The sequence below is a fragment of the Cucurbita moschata genome, unplaced genomic scaffold (genome assembly GCF_002738365.1).
Source record: "Cucurbita moschata cultivar Rifu unplaced genomic scaffold, Cmos_1.0 Cmo_Scf00021, whole genome shotgun sequence".
NCBI classification, from domain to species: Eukaryota; Viridiplantae; Streptophyta; class Magnoliopsida; order Cucurbitales; family Cucurbitaceae; genus Cucurbita; species Cucurbita moschata.
This window is the reverse complement of record NW_019268537.1, coordinates 4,411,660-4,432,158: the sequence shown is the minus strand read 5'-3', so window position 1 is coordinate 4,432,158 and position 20,499 is coordinate 4,411,660. Positions and strand designations below refer to the sequence as shown.

Below are 20,499 nucleotides of genomic sequence, written 5' to 3'. Positions count from 1 at the left end.
TAGCCTTAAGTCATTTAGAGCATTTTATACTCGAGACTAGATCTGGAACAAGAAACAAGTGGCTATAGAGAGACATCCTAGGTTCAAGAGCCTCCACGAGTTGTGTATTTTTTTCTACCGATCTTATTGTATGTACCATTTTCCTTGTTTGAATTTGAACAGCATGATCAACAAAGCACCACATAATGCTAGACCTCTTTTACATAGCAACTTGGATCAAATTCTCCCAACCAACCTCAGATCTCGACTTGCTTAACACAGCTAAATCGCCCCATCAACCATGCTTATTTTAAAGAATATATAATGACCATGCTTATTATCATGAAATTAAATTTTGTTACATTATAATCACATTGAGACTAACATTTATTTCAAAAACCTTTCTACTAAAATCAAAGCATTACAATTATTCATACATTTGATTTCATCAAAATCAAGAAACTGTGTCGTTGCACTATGGTCCCTCACTCATTTCGCAGGTGATAATGCTGTAGCCTCCACTAATGTTGCATGTAGCTTCAATGTCTCCTCTAAAACACATTGCCTATCAAAAAGAGCCGACACAACTGCAACACCTTTAAGATTTGGGACACCAATTTCCATCACAGCCGCTGCATTACTGTGATTAATTCCACCAATTGCAACCACAGGCAACTTGGAAGCTAAGCAAACCCTTTTCAATCCATCAAGCCCAACAGTCAGATTGTTTGCCTTCGTGTTTGTGGGATAAACTCCACCACACCCAATGTAATCAGCACCATCAAGCCATGCCTGTTCCGCTTGCTCCGGTGTCTTGCATGAGACACCGATAATCTTATCAGGGCCAAGAAGGCTACGAGCTGCATGAACAGGAATATCGGACTGACCAATGTGTACACCATCAGCACCACAGGCAAGTGCAACGTCAATACGATCGTTGATCAGTAATGGAACGCCGTGTGTGTGACAAATCTCTATACATGATTTGGCTGCTTCCAAGAAATCGCGAGTTTTAGCATCCTTTTCCCTGTTCATAAAAATAAGATCATGCGACCATTGGAAGCAAATTAACAATTGAATACAAGTTTTAATTATACTAAGTTTATAACTTCGGTCAACAATAATACAACACGTTAAGAGATTCAAATCTTACAGTCGGGTTCTATTAACCCAAGATTACTACCTCACTATTGCTAGCCTATAGGGAGCCTTTAGCCTACACTTTATGGGTAAGTTTCTAAAGCCATTCAACCTTTGAACAACTGAGAAGGTGCTAAGAGGTATTAAAATGCAACAAGGAATTCAATACATCTGAAGTAATGACTTGAATATGTATGAACTTCTGAAAACATTTTTAAGCGAACAAACTAACAACAATTGATTAATGGAAAACAGTAGACAAACCTTATCTGAATTATAGTAGCACCTCCTTCAACTGCAGCTTTAACAGCATCTGTGATAGAACGGTCCCAACGCTTATTCATACCCGAGTCCGTAACAGCATACAAGAATAAGTCAGATTGATTGAAACTCCCCTGTCTATACGAACTTTGTTCTCGACTCTTAAGACGACATAGATGATCGAATGGGCCTTGAGGTCCATTTCCAATGCTAATGTCCTTGCTGTAACTCAATGCTCTTTCAATAAACTGTTTGCTTATCTGTAAAGATCCAGATAAATAAAACCTTAGTTGTGGACAATCATCAAGTCTGGTAACGACAACCAAGCCTATTGCGTTTTGAATTACTCAAATTATATATATGGAGTGAAATGATACGTCTCTTTCATCCAAAAAAAAATGAAAAAAAAAACAAATAACCAAAGAATTTGAAGCTCCAAATTGGATTGAGTGGCAACCATATTTTGATTAGTGCTAAAAAAAGTAGTTTTGAAAACCTTGGGTTTGTAAATAGAATTTGGTCGTGAATTTAAATGTTTCATTAGGAAAGATGCTGTAAAGAAGGGTGAAAAAATAAGTACAACTTTTAAAAGCTTGATTATCAAATAGGACTGTGAAAGATATATCCCTCATATATTGAGAATCCTAGAGGCCTCCATTACGGATTGAGATTTCCAAGCCCACAAGTGTTAAAAAGGAGGGGAAGAATGTTTATATATTCCAGCCTATCATTTGCATTATTCTCACAAAAAAGATGTGCTTTTTTCTTCTTACTATTCATGCTTCCAGGAAACTTCTTTAAATTCTTATTCAATTAGAATGTCGCCTTACCACCCTCCCCCTTCACTTATCCCCTCAACAACCATTTTGACTTCACTCAAGGTTTAACGAGAGGAGTTATTCACTCGACAAGGACTCGCCACCATGTAATGACGTGTTTGAGGTTGACTCCCAGGTACGTTTGAACAGTGTGGAATCACTCATTCATCCATGGATTTCAGTAGGGAGGCTGATGTTCTTGTAGATTCTTTTTCTTAAACTTTTGGTTTATTATTTTAGGACTGTGACAAGAAGACTCTCCATTAGCTCGAGAGGGTAGCCACATCATGGTTTTGCTTTACAAAGTTTTTTTTTTTGTCTACACTGGGATATTTGAATCTACTTGCATGAAATATTTGAATTGACTTGCATGAGGATATTTTTTATTTCTTTGTCGGTGATCGTTCTTACAAAGCTTTTAACAATGGTTAGTAATTCTTGCAAAGCTCAAGAGTTGATGAAGGTGTCACGAGTAAAATTGGCTCAAGAGTTGTTGGTTGTGGTCGATTCTTGGTTTTCTTTTTGAAGTTTTGAAGCATCTATTGATTTTCAGTGTTTGATAGAGGTTTTATTCACAGTTTCATTATTCATTGGCAAGCTCTCCAAGCGTTCAGGGAAAGTTCTTGGTTCCTTAAAAATTTATTAATTTTCATGACTAATCTCTATTTGGTTGTATGTACTGTTTGTATTTTTTTTTTCTTTTTTCCCTTTTTCACTCCCTTTGGGAGTTTGTATCCCTAGAACATTTATTTATTTTTCATCATTTCAATGAAAAGCCAGAAAAAAAAAAAAAAAAAAAAAAGCATTAAAGTAACTCTTAACATCCCGTCTTGATCATCCGTCAAGGTCAGTGAGCATACATAGTGAATATAGCGTTATTTTCAACAACTATTATCCTATAACAAATTGAAGATGGCTCATAAGTTTATTTTTTTAAAATTATTTAACTATTCAATAGGAAGTTGTATTATGAACCGTTGAGACTTTAATCTTCTTATTGGTGGGTTTAAAATAAGAGTCCGTAGATAATTACCTTAACAGCTGAGAACATTGAAGACCCTTTAGCAAGCTCAGCTGCAATGCATGATGCTAAGCTGCATCCAGTGCCATGAGTGTTGCGAGTCGTTATGCGTGAAGATCGTAGCTCATGCAGATCCTTGCCTATGAAAAAAATATGGGTTCAGTGGATGTGCTTCCTTCATAACAAAAATATATATATCAAATTGTCAGAATTATGCAACCTGTACTGTACTTACCATCAAAGAATATATCTACAGCATCCAATGAATCTGGAAGGTCCCCGCCTTTGACAAGTACATTTCTAAAAACAAACATAACGCTCTTCAGCATCAGTCAGGAGTAAATTGATAAAAATGGTAGTATGAAGCGGAGGGGCGTCTAAAATGTGCAAGGTTGATTTTAATTGGGTAGAAAATTGAACTCAAAATTATCTTATTAGTTATACCATGCAGAACTAATAATCATGTCATATGAACTTAGAGAAAGATGTGAAAAAATAGGGTTCAAATTACCACGAGATAAGCTCAAGTTGCAATTAGTGCCACATTAAAGAAGAATCAAGCTTCAATTGTACAACAATGAAACTGCTTCAGGTGGAACTTCATTTGTTCTTGGATGGTTACAAATTCTTGGGTAGATGATAATCTCAATTTATGATGTTTCTAAGATACATTTACTTCTATGATACATTTCCTTATGGCCATGAAGTATGAAGGTTACAACTTTTGAAATGCCTCATGAAAGGTCAAGGATTTCATTTTGAAGCTATATAAAGCCACGCATGTTGTCTTTGTAAGATAGACTTAGAAAATATAGTAAAAATAGCATTTATACTTTCTTTTAGCCAAGGGCTAAGTTGATTTGCAATTCTATATAGTTTAAGTAGTATGCTTAGAATCATTTAAGCTTGACATGATTGATTCTGCTGGTGGAGTAATTCAAATCTCAAACCAGTTTTCTTGTCTTGTGATACTTGAGATATTTGATCAATAAAGTAATCCGGATCTAACTTTCCCCTGGGGTATTCCTTGTCATTTTAGAGTTCTGGGATATTTTAGATCTAAAGGTCTTATTCTTCAAATTGAATTCTCCATCCTTAGAATCATTTGGGATGAACTCATCTTCATTTGGGGGTTTTAGAATTTGTGATCTATGGGTTAGAATATCTGAGGGTTGATAAGGGTTCTTAGATCCAATTAACTGGGGTTTTAAATCAATAAGAAATTATGAAACTAAATAAACAAATAATTCTAAGAGAAATTTGGATGCTTTTATTTGAGTAAACCCAAGCCTAAACTAAGCATTTGCTTCTCTCAACCTCCCTCCGTCACTCTTTTTGCAGCTCCCTTTTTTTTTCTTCCTTCCAAAAATTTTATAAACCCCATTGTTTTTCTTCCTTTCTTTGATATCCATGGATTGAGCATTTAGGCCAACTGGTGGACACCTCACTAATTTCATGGACACCCATGTGCACCTATAACATCTTGCTAGAAAACTAGAAAGATTTTTATTAATTTATTGTTATTATTATTTTGAAGAAGAAGAAGAAGAAACAGTTTCAGTAGTTGATGAAACATGGGAGTAAAAACTCCAAGCAACTATTGGTGAATTACAACAAAGCTCTCCAATTGGCTTTCACTCTGTTTGATTTAAGAGAAAAAAAAATTCTCCCTTCTCTCTCTTCTCACATACCCAACCCAATCCCACCCCTCCCTACCATGCTCTCCTGCTGCCTAACTCGACGGTGCGCACCAATTACTGATTGAGGGTGGAAAAGGGTTAAAAATCACTGAAACAAGCAGAGATCAATCCTTTTATCTTTTGTGCACTTTCATAATGACTGGCATGTGATTTTATGAGCTCTTTAACAAGAAGTATATGATTTTGGGTTTATTAGACCCATTCAACCTGATAGGGCACTCCTCGTGGTGGAAGGCAAAGAACGGGAGACTACTTTGGGAAATATAGGTGGTATAAGGTGGGAACTTATAGGGTAAGATTTGAAATTTTGAGTATGGAGTCCTTTCTTAAAGATCCTCCAGTGCCTACCCAGTGGGGATGGATGAAAATCAGAAATTTTCCAATTGATAAATGGTCCTATGAATCCTTCAAGAAATGGTCTTTTGAATCCTTCAAGAAAATTTGGAATGCCCATGGAGGATACATCGATACAGCCACCAAATCTTTCTCTCGGATGAATATGATGGAGGTTAGCATAAGGGTCAAGGAAAATATGAAGGGTTTTCTCCCAATATCAGATACACCTCCTGTCTTCTTCGTCGCCAATCACGATTTTCATTGAGCCTTTTTTCCGTCACTGATTACTCCATGGAATATTTAGTCGTCTTGAGGCCAATTGGTAAATGCAATGAGGTAGATTAATTGGCTGATGAGGAGGGAAAGGAAGAAGGGATCGGGGTCAGGATGGCAAGCGATTGTTGAGGAGGCAGGGGGGAGAAGATTCGATGGGTCTATAAGAAGGTGAAGATTGGGTGGAAAAGGAGGGAGAATGACTAATGATCGCTAATGTAATCTGAACAACCATAGAATTAAAGTTTTAAAAATGGTTAAATTATAAAAGACACCTCTGAACTTTTTTCTGTGTTTCAAAAATACTCCTATACTTCACAAGTTCCAATATTATGATCCAAAATATTGTTCTAGATCACAACACAAGGGTAATATTGCAAATTTTAAAAGCATAGAGATACTTTTGAAACAAAGGGTAAAATTCAGGGGTATTTTTATAATTTAGACTTAAAAAAACTTCTTTGAATTAAGTAGAATGGTATTAACATTACTGCTAGGAGGAAGGCGGCAATGAGGAAAAATGAGTGCCAAAGTCGGTCTCTTGTGACTAGAGGTAGCATAAAAATTTCTTCTTTTTTCATGAGAAACATTGATTTTCATTTCATTGATAAAATGGAATTACAAAAGAAGGCAAGCTATGTGAGGGATTAAAAACTTACTTGGATCCCATCTGATGGATTAGTGTTGCAGCATGACGCATGTCAGAAATTGTATTAAGGGGCATACCGCCAAGTAAGGCAGATGCTTCCTTCAAATTTGGGGTTACCAAGTCAGCCATTGGTAGAAGTTCATCCCTGAAAGCAAAAGACGTGTCATAGAATTATGAAAAACTAACATATGAAGATCAGACATGAATTTTGATTAAAGAAAAAGCATTATTTTCATTCAATTAAGCAAATTATGGCTGTAAATTGGGGAATCCAGGCCCCACCAACTCTAATCCCCAGCAAAACCCGCAGCTCCAGCTCTAGTAGATGGGCAAGGAAATTAATTCTCTCGATCCCTAGAACCCACTGTTTGAATTAAAAATTTGGGAGGGGTTCCAATATTGTAATTTCTTACCAACAAGAACACACCTTGGGGCCAATGTGAGGCAAATTTGTGGGAGTAATTGCAGCCAAACAAAGACTAACAAGTTTTGCCAAGTCAAAACTAAAAGCCTCTCTCAACAAGAAAAACCAGCAACTTTAAGAAGAAGCTACTACCAAGAAGATTTTTCTCCCTTTCACGCTCTCTCTCTCTTCTTTTTATAAGAAACATGCAAGAAATTTCGTTATAAAAAAGAAGCTTCCAAAACAATCTATGGAAAAACGGACAAGATGTCCCCTTGCAAACGAAGGGGTTTTGCAAAATCACTCAATCTAACATGTGAAAGTAAAACCAGTAGCAATACCATTAAAAACAGTATTAAATTGTTGGGAGCTTCATGTAGTCCTTACTTGGATGTATGGACATTAGCCAAAAGCATGAATAAATCATGGTGCTATACGCATTACTTACACATGTGAACAGTCACATTTTGAGAGAATAGGCAATAAAATAGTATTATTTTTCTAATTATTATATGACGCATAAGAATTTCAAGCCTCAGTAGGTTCTAATAAAGGTTTGTTCGATGTAAGCCTTAACGCTAAAAGCTTGAAGTCCATACCAAAAGCTTCAGAGTCCTTTTGAACCAAAAAACAATATACTAATTCTGAGGACATTTAAAAAATGCAAACAGGAAGCGCAAGAAATTATCATAAGAACTAGTTTGAAGGACTAATGATACTCCCTATAAACAGATAATCAACTTACTGTAACACTGAAATAATTGTAGGACAAGCCAGAACGTCCCCACTGGTAGACACCATGACAGGATCAACCACCAAAGCTGCCTTTATTCATATTAAAATCTTTAAAAAACGATAATTAAATCAAAGAAATGCACCAATAACTTACTGAAATACTTTATACCTTGAACAGGAAACTCCTTCAGGCGCTGATGTATAACCTGAATGATGCCAGTAGAAGGTAGCATTCCTGTTTTCACCTGAATTAATGTAATCATTAGTAGTCTTTCTGTGTTTTCCAGCTTACATAAAGTATATATTAGTACGTGCACTGAAAAAGCAATAACAGCTAGCCTGTTCAATATCCTATACATGAACAGTCCACAGTCTTGTCCGTATGAGCTCCTAAAAAACTTGCAAGGCAATCCTAACTTAAAATTTAGTTATACTCACCACATCCACTTGCATATCAGAGAGAACAGATTTCAGCTGCTCTGAAACAAAGCCCTCCGGTATAATGTTTACATCCTGAAAAAGTTAGTACATCTTCGTGTTAAATAAAATTTGTGTTACAAGCAGTATAATTTAGGACAAAACATTTCAGTTAATTTCATTGAGAACAAAGCAAAAACTAACTTCAAGGGCATTGTATATTCTAAGAGTGAGTTTAGGGTGATTTTCGCGAAGGTAAAAAGTGTTTCTGGCTTGTCAAAAGTATTTTCAAAGTTTTCATAATTTGAGTTAAATACTTAAAAGTGATACTTGAAAACTTATTAAAAGGACTACGGATGTATTTAGGAGTGCTTATAGAATAAGGATGAAGTACTGTAAGCATTTTGAAAAGAACTGCTTTACGAAAGATTACTTTATGCTTGCTTTCACACTATTAATAAGTGTTTATAAAGTACTTCCCAGTTAGACAAAAGAAATCTAAAAGTGCTTTTTACCAAGTATTATAAGTACTATTAACTTTTATTAAAAGCATCTGTTGTTGCTCCCAAACATGATGTTTACGATACATGCTTTTGAGCATAAGAAAAAGGTGTTTTTCACCAAGCCAAAAGCATTCCTAAACATACCCAGGATAGCACTTAATAAAGTGCTAGCAAAGGATAAGCTTTCACTCAGAAGTACCTTGTTTTCAAAAATCATCCTAAACTCACAATAACATTATACACCTCATTATACCATAGCAGGCAGGCAAGGAACATTATTTATTTATTCGCCAGTCCTCCCTATTGTCCTTTCAAGCCAAAACAAATACACCAACAAATAAATATGGATAATAATTATGTGTGCGCGATAATGACCTGAACCCCCACGGTGTTCTGTGCAGTAACAGCAGTTATCACAGTGGAACAGTACACTCCACGAGCAGCACAAGTCTTAAGATCCGCTTGGATTCCAGCCCCTGCTCCTGAATCAGAACCAGCAACACTCAACACATGCGGAATCCTCATCTCATGGCGATCACTTGAAGCTACAACTGTTTCTTCCGGCTTCTTCATGGCCATACAAAACCTAGAGACTTGATTGAACTAAAACGGACAAATCAAGGCACAGAAAGTAAAACCCATAAATCATAAAATATACTTCTATATAGGTCTGATTTGTAAGGATTTAATACTTTAAAAATTCTGTTTCCAATTCTACACCATATGAAATTTTTTAAGAAAATAGATAATAATTTCTGCTCTCCGTGGATAGTTTCTTCTATTTTCAAGAAGACTCAACGTCATTCAATCAAACTAAAATCAAAAAGTTAAGTTTTCTATTTTGTTTGTCCATAGTTTTCTATAGTTTCAATGTTTTCAAATGCAGCTTTTCAATTCCAACAAGTTTTTCATAGCCAACAAAACTACAGGGTCTTTTTAAGCGTTGTTCATTCTTAAACATTACTTTTCCCATAAATTTACTGATTCAGACAAGAATTGGTTTGTTTTTTGTTCCTCTGTACTTGTTGGTTCAATCGGTGTTTTCTGTCTAATTTGCGAAGGATACATTATTAGTTTTCTTCTCCGTGGGTGAAGCGCATAAACCAACATAACCCAACGAAAAAGAACAAAAATAAATAAATAAATAAATCAGACCTTGGGGATCTGAAAAGTGAGAGGCAGCAGCACCATCTCAAGAACGGCGCGGGTTAGGGGCTGAACCACTGTGTTTCTGAGGGAATTAAACAAAGAAATGTGACTCTGAGTCCTTAAGGAGGCGAGAGAATGTGAGGGGGGAGGAGGAGGCGGCGGCGGGACGGAGTACAGTGACTGGTAATGGGCGGTGGAGGCTGGCTGACCGTGAGGTAGGGTTAAGTAAAAGGAAAGTAATAATGGTTTAAACCAATAAAAATGAGGGATATCGGGGAAAATAGGGAATTCATTTGGTACCAACACCACTCATTGTCTACGCTCTCTTCGTTTTGGCGTGGGCTTCCACAAAAAAAAAAAAAAACCTTTGTATCAATAGAAATAGTATTCTTTTTGTTTATAAATTCATAATAATTCTCTCAATTAGCAGACGTGGGATTTTTATCTTAAAACGGTATGTACGAGAAACTACTTAAAATACTTCATCTTATCTTAAAATGGTATGGGTCAGAAACTACTTAAAATACTTTATCTTAAAATTTATCATATAAAGTTACAACTATGGTTAATAATACAAATAGGATGAGTAGTTTAAGAAAAATACTTAGTAAGTGACCTCACTATTGGGCGTTGCAACTATGGTTTCATGTTTGAAAATCATATCTATAGCTTTATGTCCAAATTCTATTATCGAGGTGGGTTCGGATGCATGGTACTTCACATAGCTTATGCACATGCACGTTGACCCACTAGGTGAATACCTTGCTTTTATGTCAGTGTATAGACTTATGTACTCTCGTGTAGCCAAACCACAAAAAGAGATAAGACCCAAAATCATCCACAATCACAATATGACTATGTATTTCTTCCTTGTCTTAAGTAGCCCAAAAATGAAATCCATAGCCAGATCTTCTGATTTTCACTCTGGTATGTTTGAAAGTTGTAGTAAGCTTGAGAGCTTCTTCCTTCGAGCCTTCACCTATTAACAGGTGAGACATTTACTCATATAATCTGCTATATCTATATTCATTTTCGGATATTGTAGCACGCCTTCAAGCATTAGTACAATTTTTGCTACCTGGATGCATGTGTGTGGAAATTTATGTGTCTCTGTTAGTATGTCCCTTTTGGTTCTTTTTTTATTAGGGACATACAACCGTCTATACCATAAGAGACCATCATTAGACATACATATAAAATCATTCAACTTGGTCTACCTCATTTTGATGGCAAACTCGATCTAGGTGGGATCACTTTTTTTAGTATCAATGATTCATTGTCTCAAGTCTGGTTGAACTCTTAGCTAAGAATGTCATGTTGTGGCACCTTGTGCTACAAACTCGATTCAAACTCTTTCTATGTCAGTTTGCAATTCCACCTTGTTAAATGAATCAATTGTCTTCCTACTAAGGGCATCTACCACGACATTAGTCTTGCATGGATGGTATAGAATCTCAATGTTGTGGTCCTTAACCAGTTCTAACCACCACATTTTCCTCCTATTAACTTTTTTTTTTGGGTAAATAGGTGCTCTAGGCTCTTATGGTCAGTGTAAAATTGCATCATCTCATCATACAAATAATATTGTTATATCTTAAATGTGTGTACCACTACATTTAATTTCAGGTCATGAGTTGGATAATTATGCTCGTATTCTTTCAGTTGCCTTGAAGCATAGGCTATTACCTTTCCATTATGCGTCAAGGCATAGTCTAACCCCTTGTTCGAGGCAACGTTGTATACCACATAAATCCCTTATCCATTTTTGGGAAGTTTCTTCCTCCTTAATCCTTAGTTGGTTTGGTGATAACCAGACCTCAAGTTAATCTTAGAGAATACTGAGGCACCTGCAATTGATAGAAATAGGTCATTTAGGTGTAGTGGATACTTGTTCTTGATGATCATTTTATTCAATTCTTTGTAGTCAATGTATTACTGAAGATAATCATCCTTCTTAAAGAATAGCACTGGGGCTCCCGAGCCCCAAGGGCGATACACTTGGTCTGATGAACCCTCAGTCTAATAACTTCTGCAATTGTTCTTTGAGCTCCTTCAATTCCATTGAGGCCATTCTATAAGGAGCTTTTAAGATAAGGGTCGTTTCTGGCTCGAGTTCTATTCCAAAGTCTATTTCCCTAAATGGCAATAGTCCTATTAGCTCGTTGGAGAAAACATGTTCAAACTCTTGTACCACAAGTATTGAATCTATTTTCCCTCTAATGTCTCATACATCAATCACGCTACCAATATGGCTCATTCCCTATAACTAACCAAATTTTTGCCTTTAAGCCGGAGATTACCTTTGGTACACCTTGGGAGTTCACTCCCTTAAACTAGAATCTCTACCTAGTAGGCATTATGAATATCACTTCTCTAGCTCAACGCTCAATTATTGCATGATCTCATCCAACCAATCCATGCCCAGAACCATATCAAAGTTGCTCATGTTTACAACAATCGACCCTACATTTAGGGATTTTTCTAACACTAACAAGTTACAAGTTTAGACTCGTTCATCTACGGTTAATACTTCTCCAGACGGTGTATACACAGACAACCATATCCTAAAGGCTCTAGTCCTAACTATGTACGACTCATAAATGTAGTAGAAATAAACAAATGCGTGGATCAAAAATCAAAAAGCACGTAAGCAAAGTATCCAATCACCGATAAAGTACCTAGCACCACAGTGTCAGCGTCCTCGATTCTCTTTTCTTTAGTTGCCCAGGCCATTTCTCATCCCTGACTTGAACATCCTTAGTTGTCCTAACCCGACCTTGATGTTCAATGTTGTCACTTCTTGTGAGGGAAGTCTGCTACTTTATGGCCACTCTTACCACATCCAAAGCATGCATCTATGTCATCCCTATATGGTTTATCATGTCTTCGGTGGCAGGTGAGGCACATAGGTTTCTCTTGTCTTTTTTTTATTGTCCCCTGTCATGGTGGGATGAGTTGAGAGGACTTATGGAACTTCCTCTTGTTGTAGGAGCTCTCTTGACCTCTTGATTCCTTGTATACCCTAAGAATGTAGGCATCTATCATGCTTGTAGCAGAGAGAGCACCACCATAGTATGTCAAATGTTGATTGATAATGTTTGCAGAAGTCTTTCAAATATCTTGATTCTTGGGACATGCTAGTGTTGTCACCCCTATCTCGTCCTTATTGGTTAATCATTGCAGACTAAATCAGCCACTAAAGCATCTCCATCATCTGCATTACCATGTAAAGATAGTTTGTATTTGTGAAGTTTGATCGCCTTAGGATATATATAATAAAATGATATAAAATTCACCAGAATAAATGCGGATATACACTATCACATGTAATAAAGAAATTATCGATTTCACAGAGAACCTATATTTTTTATTACTTTTGTTACTAAAAATTAAGTGAGTTTGTGCGTATCATTCAAATGGGGTTATTTTAAACTAATTAAACATTTTGTCTAGAAACAGAAAATAATGAGAAAATGAACAATAATAAGGAAGGTTCGCCTAAAAGAGATTAAATAGATAAGTTGTTGAATTTTGTGGTAGATTTTAGTTCATCTTGTGGTAGAGTCATGCATGATGATTACTTCCATAATTGTTTTGTAATTTTTATTAACAGAGTTTAGGAGAAGAATTATTTCTCACCCTTCTATTATTTACACAGCTATGAAGAATTATTTAACCCTCGTGTTATTTACGCGGCTAACTTTGTTTTCAATAGGCCAATCACCTCACGACTTGTCCAATTGTTTGATGCCCACAGGTGGGAGGGGGTGTGAGGTGGCCTATTATGGTTTCTTTGGATGAAGAAAAAACCCCTTCAATCTCTAGTTTCTCAGAATTTTGATATATTTAGAGTTTTTTCAATTTTTTTCAACTTCCGAAGCTATTTCTCCAATTTTCAAATGTTGAAGGCTATTTTTTCAAAATTTCTTTTTTTTTAATATATTTTAATAAATTCTTTTTCTTTATATGTAATAATCCAAAATTAAAAAAAAAAAGAAAAAGAAAATAAAGGTATCCCACATCGATTAGGTTGAGAAAATGGGGAGCTAGGCTCTACTATATAAAAGGGAGGTCCCTTGCTTCCTTTCATCCCACTTGGACTTTGAAGGAGTAGGAGAGTATACTTTCTTACGGCTTCAAGCTGGCATTTTGGATGATCCAGCTTGAGTCTGCTCCAAGCTAGCATTTTGGATGATTCAACTTGAGTCTACTATGCTTGGAACATTTCCTACTCGTTTCAACTTTTCAAAAGTGTTTTAAGACTACTCCTAAATTATTTGGACTCTATTTACTACTCTTTAGCTAGTGTAAATTATTTGGAGTCTATTTTATGCTAAATTAGGCTAAATTAGGTTTAGCTTTTTCTTGTCGCTTGACTTATTCCATTTTTTATAGTAATACCTTGCTCATGAATCCAATAGGTTTTATAGGTATAATAAGAGCACTATTTGGAGCTACTTCAGCTATGGCTCAAAAAAATATATATTAAGAGAAGTTTAGCCTACTCTACGATATCTCAATTGGGTTATATGATGTTAGCTTTGGGTTAGGGTCTTATTGCGCTACTTTATTTCATTTGATTACTCATGTTTATTCAAAAGCTTGGTTGTTTTTAGGATCTGGGTCCATTATTCACTCATGGATCGATGGTTGGATATTCTCCGAATGAAACTAAGAATATGGTTCTCATGTTACGATAAGCTATTATAATGTATGAGATGTCATAATGTACTATGATGTGTTATATGTTATGACAACATTTAAAATGAAGAAAAGCTACGGAGCACAACTCTCACGCTAAAATTTGAAAGTTATGTTATGAATGAAAGGATTTATGAAAATTTATGTAGGCATATTACTGAGCATAATATGTGAGGAAAGAATGGGGTTATCTTACATGATTTATAACGACGGAAAATATGGAGACCTCATGCATAATTGTATGTTCACGTACATTGGGATGCTTCTCCTTTATGATAAGTACGAACGAACGCATATACTATGAGACTGAAATGACCATCATGCTTAGCATGGTGCAACGATAGTCGCTATTCCTAGAGAAGCTAGCTCGATCAACAGGTCTAAGGGGTGTGGGAGGCCGCCTGGTGAGCCCATGCTTGCATGTATGGGTCGTATGTAGAAAAAAACTACACATCTAACTTGTCCAGACTAGAAAGCCACCTAAGAGAAAACAAGGCACTCCTGTACGGTTGATAGCGGTGTCGCGTTAAAGACCAAAGAACCTGTATTATTACAACATCCTTCTTTTCCTTCTATAACATCTACAAATTCTTACTTCATGCACTATTTAAAAATAATTATTTTATTTCACTCTACATATGAGATATTACAATTTTATATTTCAAAAAATTAGACATTTTTGTTGGATTAATCTCTAACTCTACACCATTTTTATTTTTTTCGACCATTGAATTTGGAAAATTATCGACTTCATGTGCCTTTATCAACAAGGGTTAATATAAGCGATCCATTGACACGTTTTTATACATTTGACACGTTATTATACATCTAACTCAAAGTCTTGTGTTTATTCACTTTATATAACACGAAGTCTTGTTTTATTGCACTTTTTGGAAGTAAATGATTCGTACTCCTATTCCTGTGATGACAAGAAACAAATATTCTAAAATGCAATTTAAGGTTGTCATCCTACCTAATTAGAAATTTGTTTTATTAATTTTTCAATGATTATTTACCGAGTTGATCGCTCGAGTCTATATATTACTTTGCTCATCCGTTTTCTACAAGGTCGACTTCCTTCTTCCTTCAATTGAACTTTTAAGTCGTTTAAGTAGGTTGGATTACATTCGATTGATATTCAAAAATGGTTGTTGATCCCTGAATTGACGAGGTTATTGTATTCTATTGATTAGGGTGTTCAAAAAAACCGACGATCTGATCAATCCAACCTGATCAGACCCAATTCGTACGATTTCGTTGAGCTTAGTTCAAATAAATTAAAACTTTATCAATACCGAACACCGGGTAAATTTATATCGAAGATGGAACACTGTTTTGATATGAATTTGCGTTGCTAAAAACAAATGGAGATGAAACTTTCAGTCTTTTTCTGAAACTGTTAGGATATGAACATATTTACAGACAAAACTATTGAACCAAAATATGAAAGCAGTTTCATGCCAACTTGTAAACAACATAAATAATCCATCCAACAAACATGTTCTAAGACGAGGAAGATGAGCTATCATCATCAGACGAACCGTAGCGTTGACTTTCGCACAATCCCGGGAAAATTGATGGAAGACTTTGACTTGAAGGCCCCGTAAATTGTCGAGCCGAACCGACTATTGTTCTTTCGTTGATTCTTCCAACTTCCTTGCATACCTGATCTAAGATGCCAAGAAAATCCTTTACCACCATGAAAATACGCAGCGGTCGAGCTTCTTCTTTCGCTAAGTTTCCATGGAAGTATTCGGTTATTTCCTTGACCATGGAGACGACAATGCGCTCTCGGACTTCAATCCTGGCTACTTCTTCAGCTGCCTTCCCCAAGAACCTGTTCATCGAGGCCGAGAAATTTGACTTGCTCCCTCCTTTCGACATATCTTCGTTCAATCTTATGACCTCAGTGATTTTCGTGATCCCTCTAGCGAGTTTCTCTACGTCGTTGCTAAGCACATCTGCATCCATTAACGCAGCTTTTTTCACATTTGAGAGCTCCCTGCTAAGACCCGAAACGACTTGAAGACCAAGCTTTCGAAATTCGACATCATTTGTTAAGGAAGATTGTTGAGTTTTATCAGCTGTCACATTGTGATCAGAGGTGGAATGTCGATAACCTTCAGCTCTAATAATCTCCTGCACTACAAAATGCAAGAGAGTCGTCTTTCCATCCGTGCCCTTGATATCGACAAGCTTGAGAAGGGTGTCGAGTTTAAAGGCATGAGCATCGCCTCGGTTCGTGCCTACATTCATTCGGTTCCCAGTTTTGAGCACTGCTTCAAGAAGTTTGAGAAACATTCTGCTGTCTTTCAATTCTTTACAAGCAGCCTGTGTAGAACACAAAATATTCTTGCACAATCCATAAATTTGAAAAAACAGAATTTCCAGTAACAAGAAGTTGACTGTAGAAAGGGTAAGAATTACCTCGAGCATTTCGAAGGACCGGTCGAGGTACTCGACCTCAGAATCGAAATTGGCAATGTAAAGCACTGCATCCACCCTTTTGAATGCAAAAGGTACATCAAGAACTACTTTGAGGAATTTCTCAGCTGGGCCAAGTTTAAAAGGCGAATCGTCTTTGTATTCTCTTAATTTACGTTCCTCGTCTTCTGTTGGCGCCATTTTCAGTAAGCTTTCGAGCAGTTCGGTACCCAAAGTATCTGAATTCCCTGTATGAACATAGCAAAATAATTGAAACAAACAGGGTTGGCACATGCAATGCCTACAAAACCAGGAATAATGACACCTGAATCAATGTAGACTAACTATAGTTTACATGTGCCAACATGGGAAAACTCCTAATTCATTTGATCACGGTACAAATGTGCGATCCCACATCGGTCGTTGGAGAGAAGAACAAAGCATTTCTTACTAGGGTGTAGAAACCTCTCCCTAGCAGACGCGTTTTAAAATCTTGAGGGAAAGCCCAGAAGGAAAAGTTCAAAGAGGACAAGCAATGAGCTTAGGCCAAAGAGGGAAAAGAAGCATTACTTACAAGGGTGTAGAAACCTCTACCTAAGTAACGAGCCAAAGTGGATAATACCGGTTAGCAGTGGGTTTGGGCTGTTACAAATGGTATCAGAGCCAGTCACTGAACGGTGCGATGAACTGATCGGGGTAGGACTTACGTGAGCTTAGGTTGTTACAATGAAACGATTTCAACAGATTCTAGTATGAAATGAACAGAAGATGTACCAGTTTCATGTATTAAACCAGACTAGTTTGATAAAGTATACCTTCCAAAAGGGCCTCTGAGACTTCTTCAATGGTAACATTAAGTGCCCTCAACAAAATTGCAATATTCTGAGACTTCTTAGGATCAAGAACACGATTCTCTTGATTCCCTAAAGCCAAGTTTTGACGAACACCACCATTGTCTTTGCTGCTTGGATTTGAATTATTGTTATTCGCCATAAAAAGTGATTCAATCATTTCTTCATTCAACCTGCAATCATAATACAGTTCAAAAGGATGATCCAGAACAACAAAAATATGAATTCAAGAAGCATAATATAAGTTTCTTACTGAAAAGAACTCGATTTGATCTGATCCCACACCATGGCTCGATCGGAGCTCGTTCGAACTTTGTCCCAATGTAATGCCTTCAGTTTCGGCTTCGAATTTTCCTCCGTTCGCTCTGCATCTCCAATGGCGTTTGATTGCTCCTCTGCTGACATATGAGCTATGTTCTGGGAGAGTATAGGTCTTGATGGCACTGTGAGTACGGGTGGACCTGTTAAGAACATGAATTAAAGAATCCTATCAGCTTTTGAATTAGCAATAATTTAATATATTAATGTTGTCTTGTACTAATTATCAACCTAGATTTGGCTCATTATTGGAAGATTGAGGAATCTCCCAATACATTGGAGGCGGCGGTGGCGGTGGTGGAGGTGGAGGTGGTGGCAGTTTCACCGGAAATGGTTGTTGGTGATCCATTCTATATCCATTTGAGAACTGCCGATGTAGCTCCGACAAATTGGGGTCTCTCGATGGCGAGTTCTTGGTGTTTCCGGAACCTCCCAGTGGCGAAGAAGCAGAGGACAAGGACGGTGATGGTGGTACCGGAAGCGTCGGCTGCCGTACAGGAACAGGAAATCTGATAATGGAGTCAGGCGATTTCGAGATTAAGCTGGTGGGGCTGAAGATCAATGGCGGAGAAGGACTATTTGGAACAGAAACAGAGGGTGAACCAGAATTCAAACTCGAATTATAGCTTTTCCTCAAGAAATTTTCAGTTTCCACATATTGAAACAATTTCACAGGGCTCAATCTTCTATTACTCCCCATATTCTCCTTCCCGCCGACGGAAGACCCTCTCGGCGAAAAGAACTCTTCGTCCTCACCATCTTCATCATCATCCTTATCATTACCATCAACATTCCTCTGATAATCTTGGGCGAAATTCCGGCGAGGAAGAGGCGGAAGGGGGTTCAGCTCCGGAGATCCCATTTTCACCGGAGAAACCGACTCCACAATCCCGCCGGCACCGTCATCCACAGTTCCGGGAGCCTCCTCATCAATCTCTGGAGAAGTAGCCAAAGTCCCAAGATAGAGAAATTTGGAGGTGGTAGTAGAGGAGGTTCGGTGCTTGTGAAGTCCATCGGAAGTGTCGATACCCGGCGGGTAGAGGCGGAGATTATCAGTACCGGAGGCCTTATCAGTAGCAGAGACTTGTGGGTTTCGCTTACGAAAGTAAAAGAACAGAGCAAGGAGAAGAACAAGAACAGAGAAAGCAAGAGAGAGAGAGATGACAATGGCAAAGACGTGGCGGTGGAGGTGGTGGGAAGAAGAAGTAGGCTGAGGGAAGAGAAGAGCAGAAATGTTAGCCGGAAACGTAGGAAGCGCCGTGGAAGGGGGGGTCGGAGGCGGCGGGGGAGAAGAAGGGTAGGAGGGAAAAAAGGGTTTGGGGGGCGAGGAGTAGGAAGTGGAGGAGAAGGGGAGCTTGGGCTGTTGGTGCTGAGGTTGAGGCAAGGGAGAGAGAGAAGGAGGTTGAGTAGGAGGCATTGATGAAGTCCATGGGAAAAAGGGTTGGTGGAGGAGGTGGCGGTGGTGGCGGAGGAGGGGGAGGAAGGTCCGGTCAGATGCGGCGGAGATGGGAGAAAGCAAGATAGGAAAGAAGAGGAGAAGGAGGGAAGGGGACGGAAGGGACATTGCAGAGAAGAAGAGAGCAAGAATGGCGGATGGAAAGGAAGGGGTTAAAATGTGAAACAATAATTGGGGGAGTTGCAGTTTGTTTGGGAGTGGAAAGATTCTGGTAGCAATGATCACAGTGAAGGGGGAAGGAAGCAAAGAGATGACTGATCACTGATCACTGCTCACTGCTCACTGCTCACTAATGAGCTGGACACACAAAACGCAAACCCCTTTCTTCTTCTTCCTCGAGGGTCGATGGGGGTTCACGCGCGGGGATGGGCGCGTGGATGGTCAACACTGAAGCGCGCCCATGATATTGCAGAGGAGGAAATTACGGAAATCGCCCTCTGGGTTTTCACGGTGGACATGGATACATTGTTTTAATTTCTCGATCTCTAAAATTTGTAATGCTCCCGAAGGAAAAAAAAAAGATTTTAAAGAAAGAAAGAAATTTGTAAGTTCAAATAATTTTTTAAAAAGGTTGTCCAAAGCTAATGATTATGTGACCCATTGAAGAACATGAAAAGAAAAAAATGAGAAAAATATAAAATGTTTATGGGATTAAAGAGAAGGAGTTTTAATTATTAAAAAAAGTTGGATAGTCTTTGGGAGAGAATTTTAGGAGGCGATGAAAGGGGCAAGTTGCACCAAAGTTTGGTGCCTCAGTTTCTCTCCTTTCAAGAATTTATTTATTATTTTTTGGTTGTGACAGGGTGGGGGCCACGTATTATTGACCAAATCATTTTTTTAATTATTATTTTTAAATATATAATTCTCCTTAATTGGAATGCTCTTTCTCAAATATTATTAATATTATTAATTTATTAATTTATTAATTTATTAACTTATTTATTTTCTATTTAAATTTTATTATTCCCCAAATTTTGGCTTTTCTCTCATCTTTTCTCTCTCTTTTTTGTTTTGTCTCCCTCCCTTAAATTTTACTACTTTTTTTCTCCAACTTTCTCTCCTCTTTCTCGTTGTTCTACTAGACTTCTAACTAGAATATACTTTCTTTTTTTTTTCAATTTAATTAATACAGTTTTATTGGAGATTTTAGAGCCGAATTTCAAAATGAAATACAATAGAACAATACTAAGAAAAATATAATAGAAAATTGTTGAAAAGTAAGAGAAAAGTCAAACTAATTCTGGAGGGGTATTTTAGTCATTTCAACTTTCTTTGTGATTAATGGCATGTAAATGAACAATTAGTAGAGAAAAAACATAAAGAAAATAAAGAAGAAAAGGAAAGAAATAGGAAGAGAGAGAAAAG

At 37.3% G+C, this 20,499-nt stretch overlaps 2 protein-coding genes across 3 annotated transcripts; both read right to left on the bottom strand.

Annotated features, from left to right (window-relative positions):
- Window positions 1-323: 323 nt before the first annotated feature.
- LOC111458768 (thiamine biosynthetic bifunctional enzyme TH1, chloroplastic) lies at window positions 324-9,631 on the bottom strand. Of its 2 annotated transcripts, none has more exons than XM_023101569.1 (10): window positions 9,391-9,631; window positions 8,611-8,838; window positions 7,754-7,828; window positions 7,485-7,560; window positions 7,326-7,401; window positions 6,188-6,322; window positions 3,455-3,519; window positions 3,232-3,359; window positions 1,384-1,640; window positions 324-1,006 (listed from the first exon to the last, which is right to left on the bottom strand). In XM_023101569.1, exons 1-10 carry the CDS (start codon window positions 9,424-9,426, stop codon window positions 469-471), a joined length of 1,614 nt encoding a protein of 537 aa, XP_022957337.1. In that variant the 5' UTR covers window positions 9,427-9,631; the 3' UTR covers window positions 324-468. The 2 variants fall into 2 exon arrangements, with proteins under 2 accessions (XP_022957337.1, XP_022957338.1); XM_023101570.1 differs by having other exon boundaries at window positions 8,611-8,828.
- Window positions 9,632-15,395: 5,764 nt separating this feature from the next.
- Window positions 15,396-19,445, bottom strand: LOC111458620 (formin-like protein 2). The gene is made up of 5 exons (XM_023101382.1): window positions 17,910-19,445; window positions 17,614-17,821; window positions 17,325-17,533; window positions 16,513-16,757; window positions 15,396-16,416 (listed from the first exon to the last, which is right to left on the bottom strand). Exons 1-5 carry the CDS (start codon window positions 19,240-19,242, stop codon window positions 15,589-15,591), a joined length of 2,823 nt encoding a protein of 940 aa, XP_022957150.1. The 5' UTR covers window positions 19,243-19,445; the 3' UTR covers window positions 15,396-15,588.
- Window positions 19,446-20,499: the final 1,054 nt, after the last annotated feature.

What these genes read in the sequence shown, in the direction of transcription:
- LOC111458620 (XM_023101382.1), bottom strand. Translation starts at nt 19,242, where the DNA reads ATGTCCCTTCCGTCCCCTTCCCTCCTTCTCCTCTTCTTTCCTATCTTG. An exon ending in CAATAATGAGCCAAATCTAG is followed by an intron (nt 17,822 to 17,909) that starts GTTGATAATTAG and finishes TGTTCTTAACAG; the next exon opens with GTCCACCCGTACTCACAGTG. An exon ending in GGTCCTTCGAAATGCTCGAG is followed by an intron (nt 16,417 to 16,512) that starts GTAATTCTTACC and finishes TGTTCTACACAG; the next exon opens with GCTGCTTGTAAAGAATTGAA.
- LOC111458768 (XM_023101569.1), bottom strand. Translation starts at nt 9,426, where the DNA reads ATGGTGCTGCTGCCTCTCACTTTTCAGATCCCCAAG. An exon ending in ACAATTATTTCAGTGTTACA is followed by an intron (nt 6,323 to 7,325) that starts GTAAGTTGATTA and finishes TTTTGCTTTCAG; the next exon opens with GGATGAACTTCTACCAATGG. An exon ending in ATCCATCAGATGGGATCCAA is followed by an intron (nt 3,520 to 6,187) that starts GTAAGTTTTTAA and finishes GTTTGTTTTTAG; the next exon opens with AAATGTACTTGTCAAAGGCG.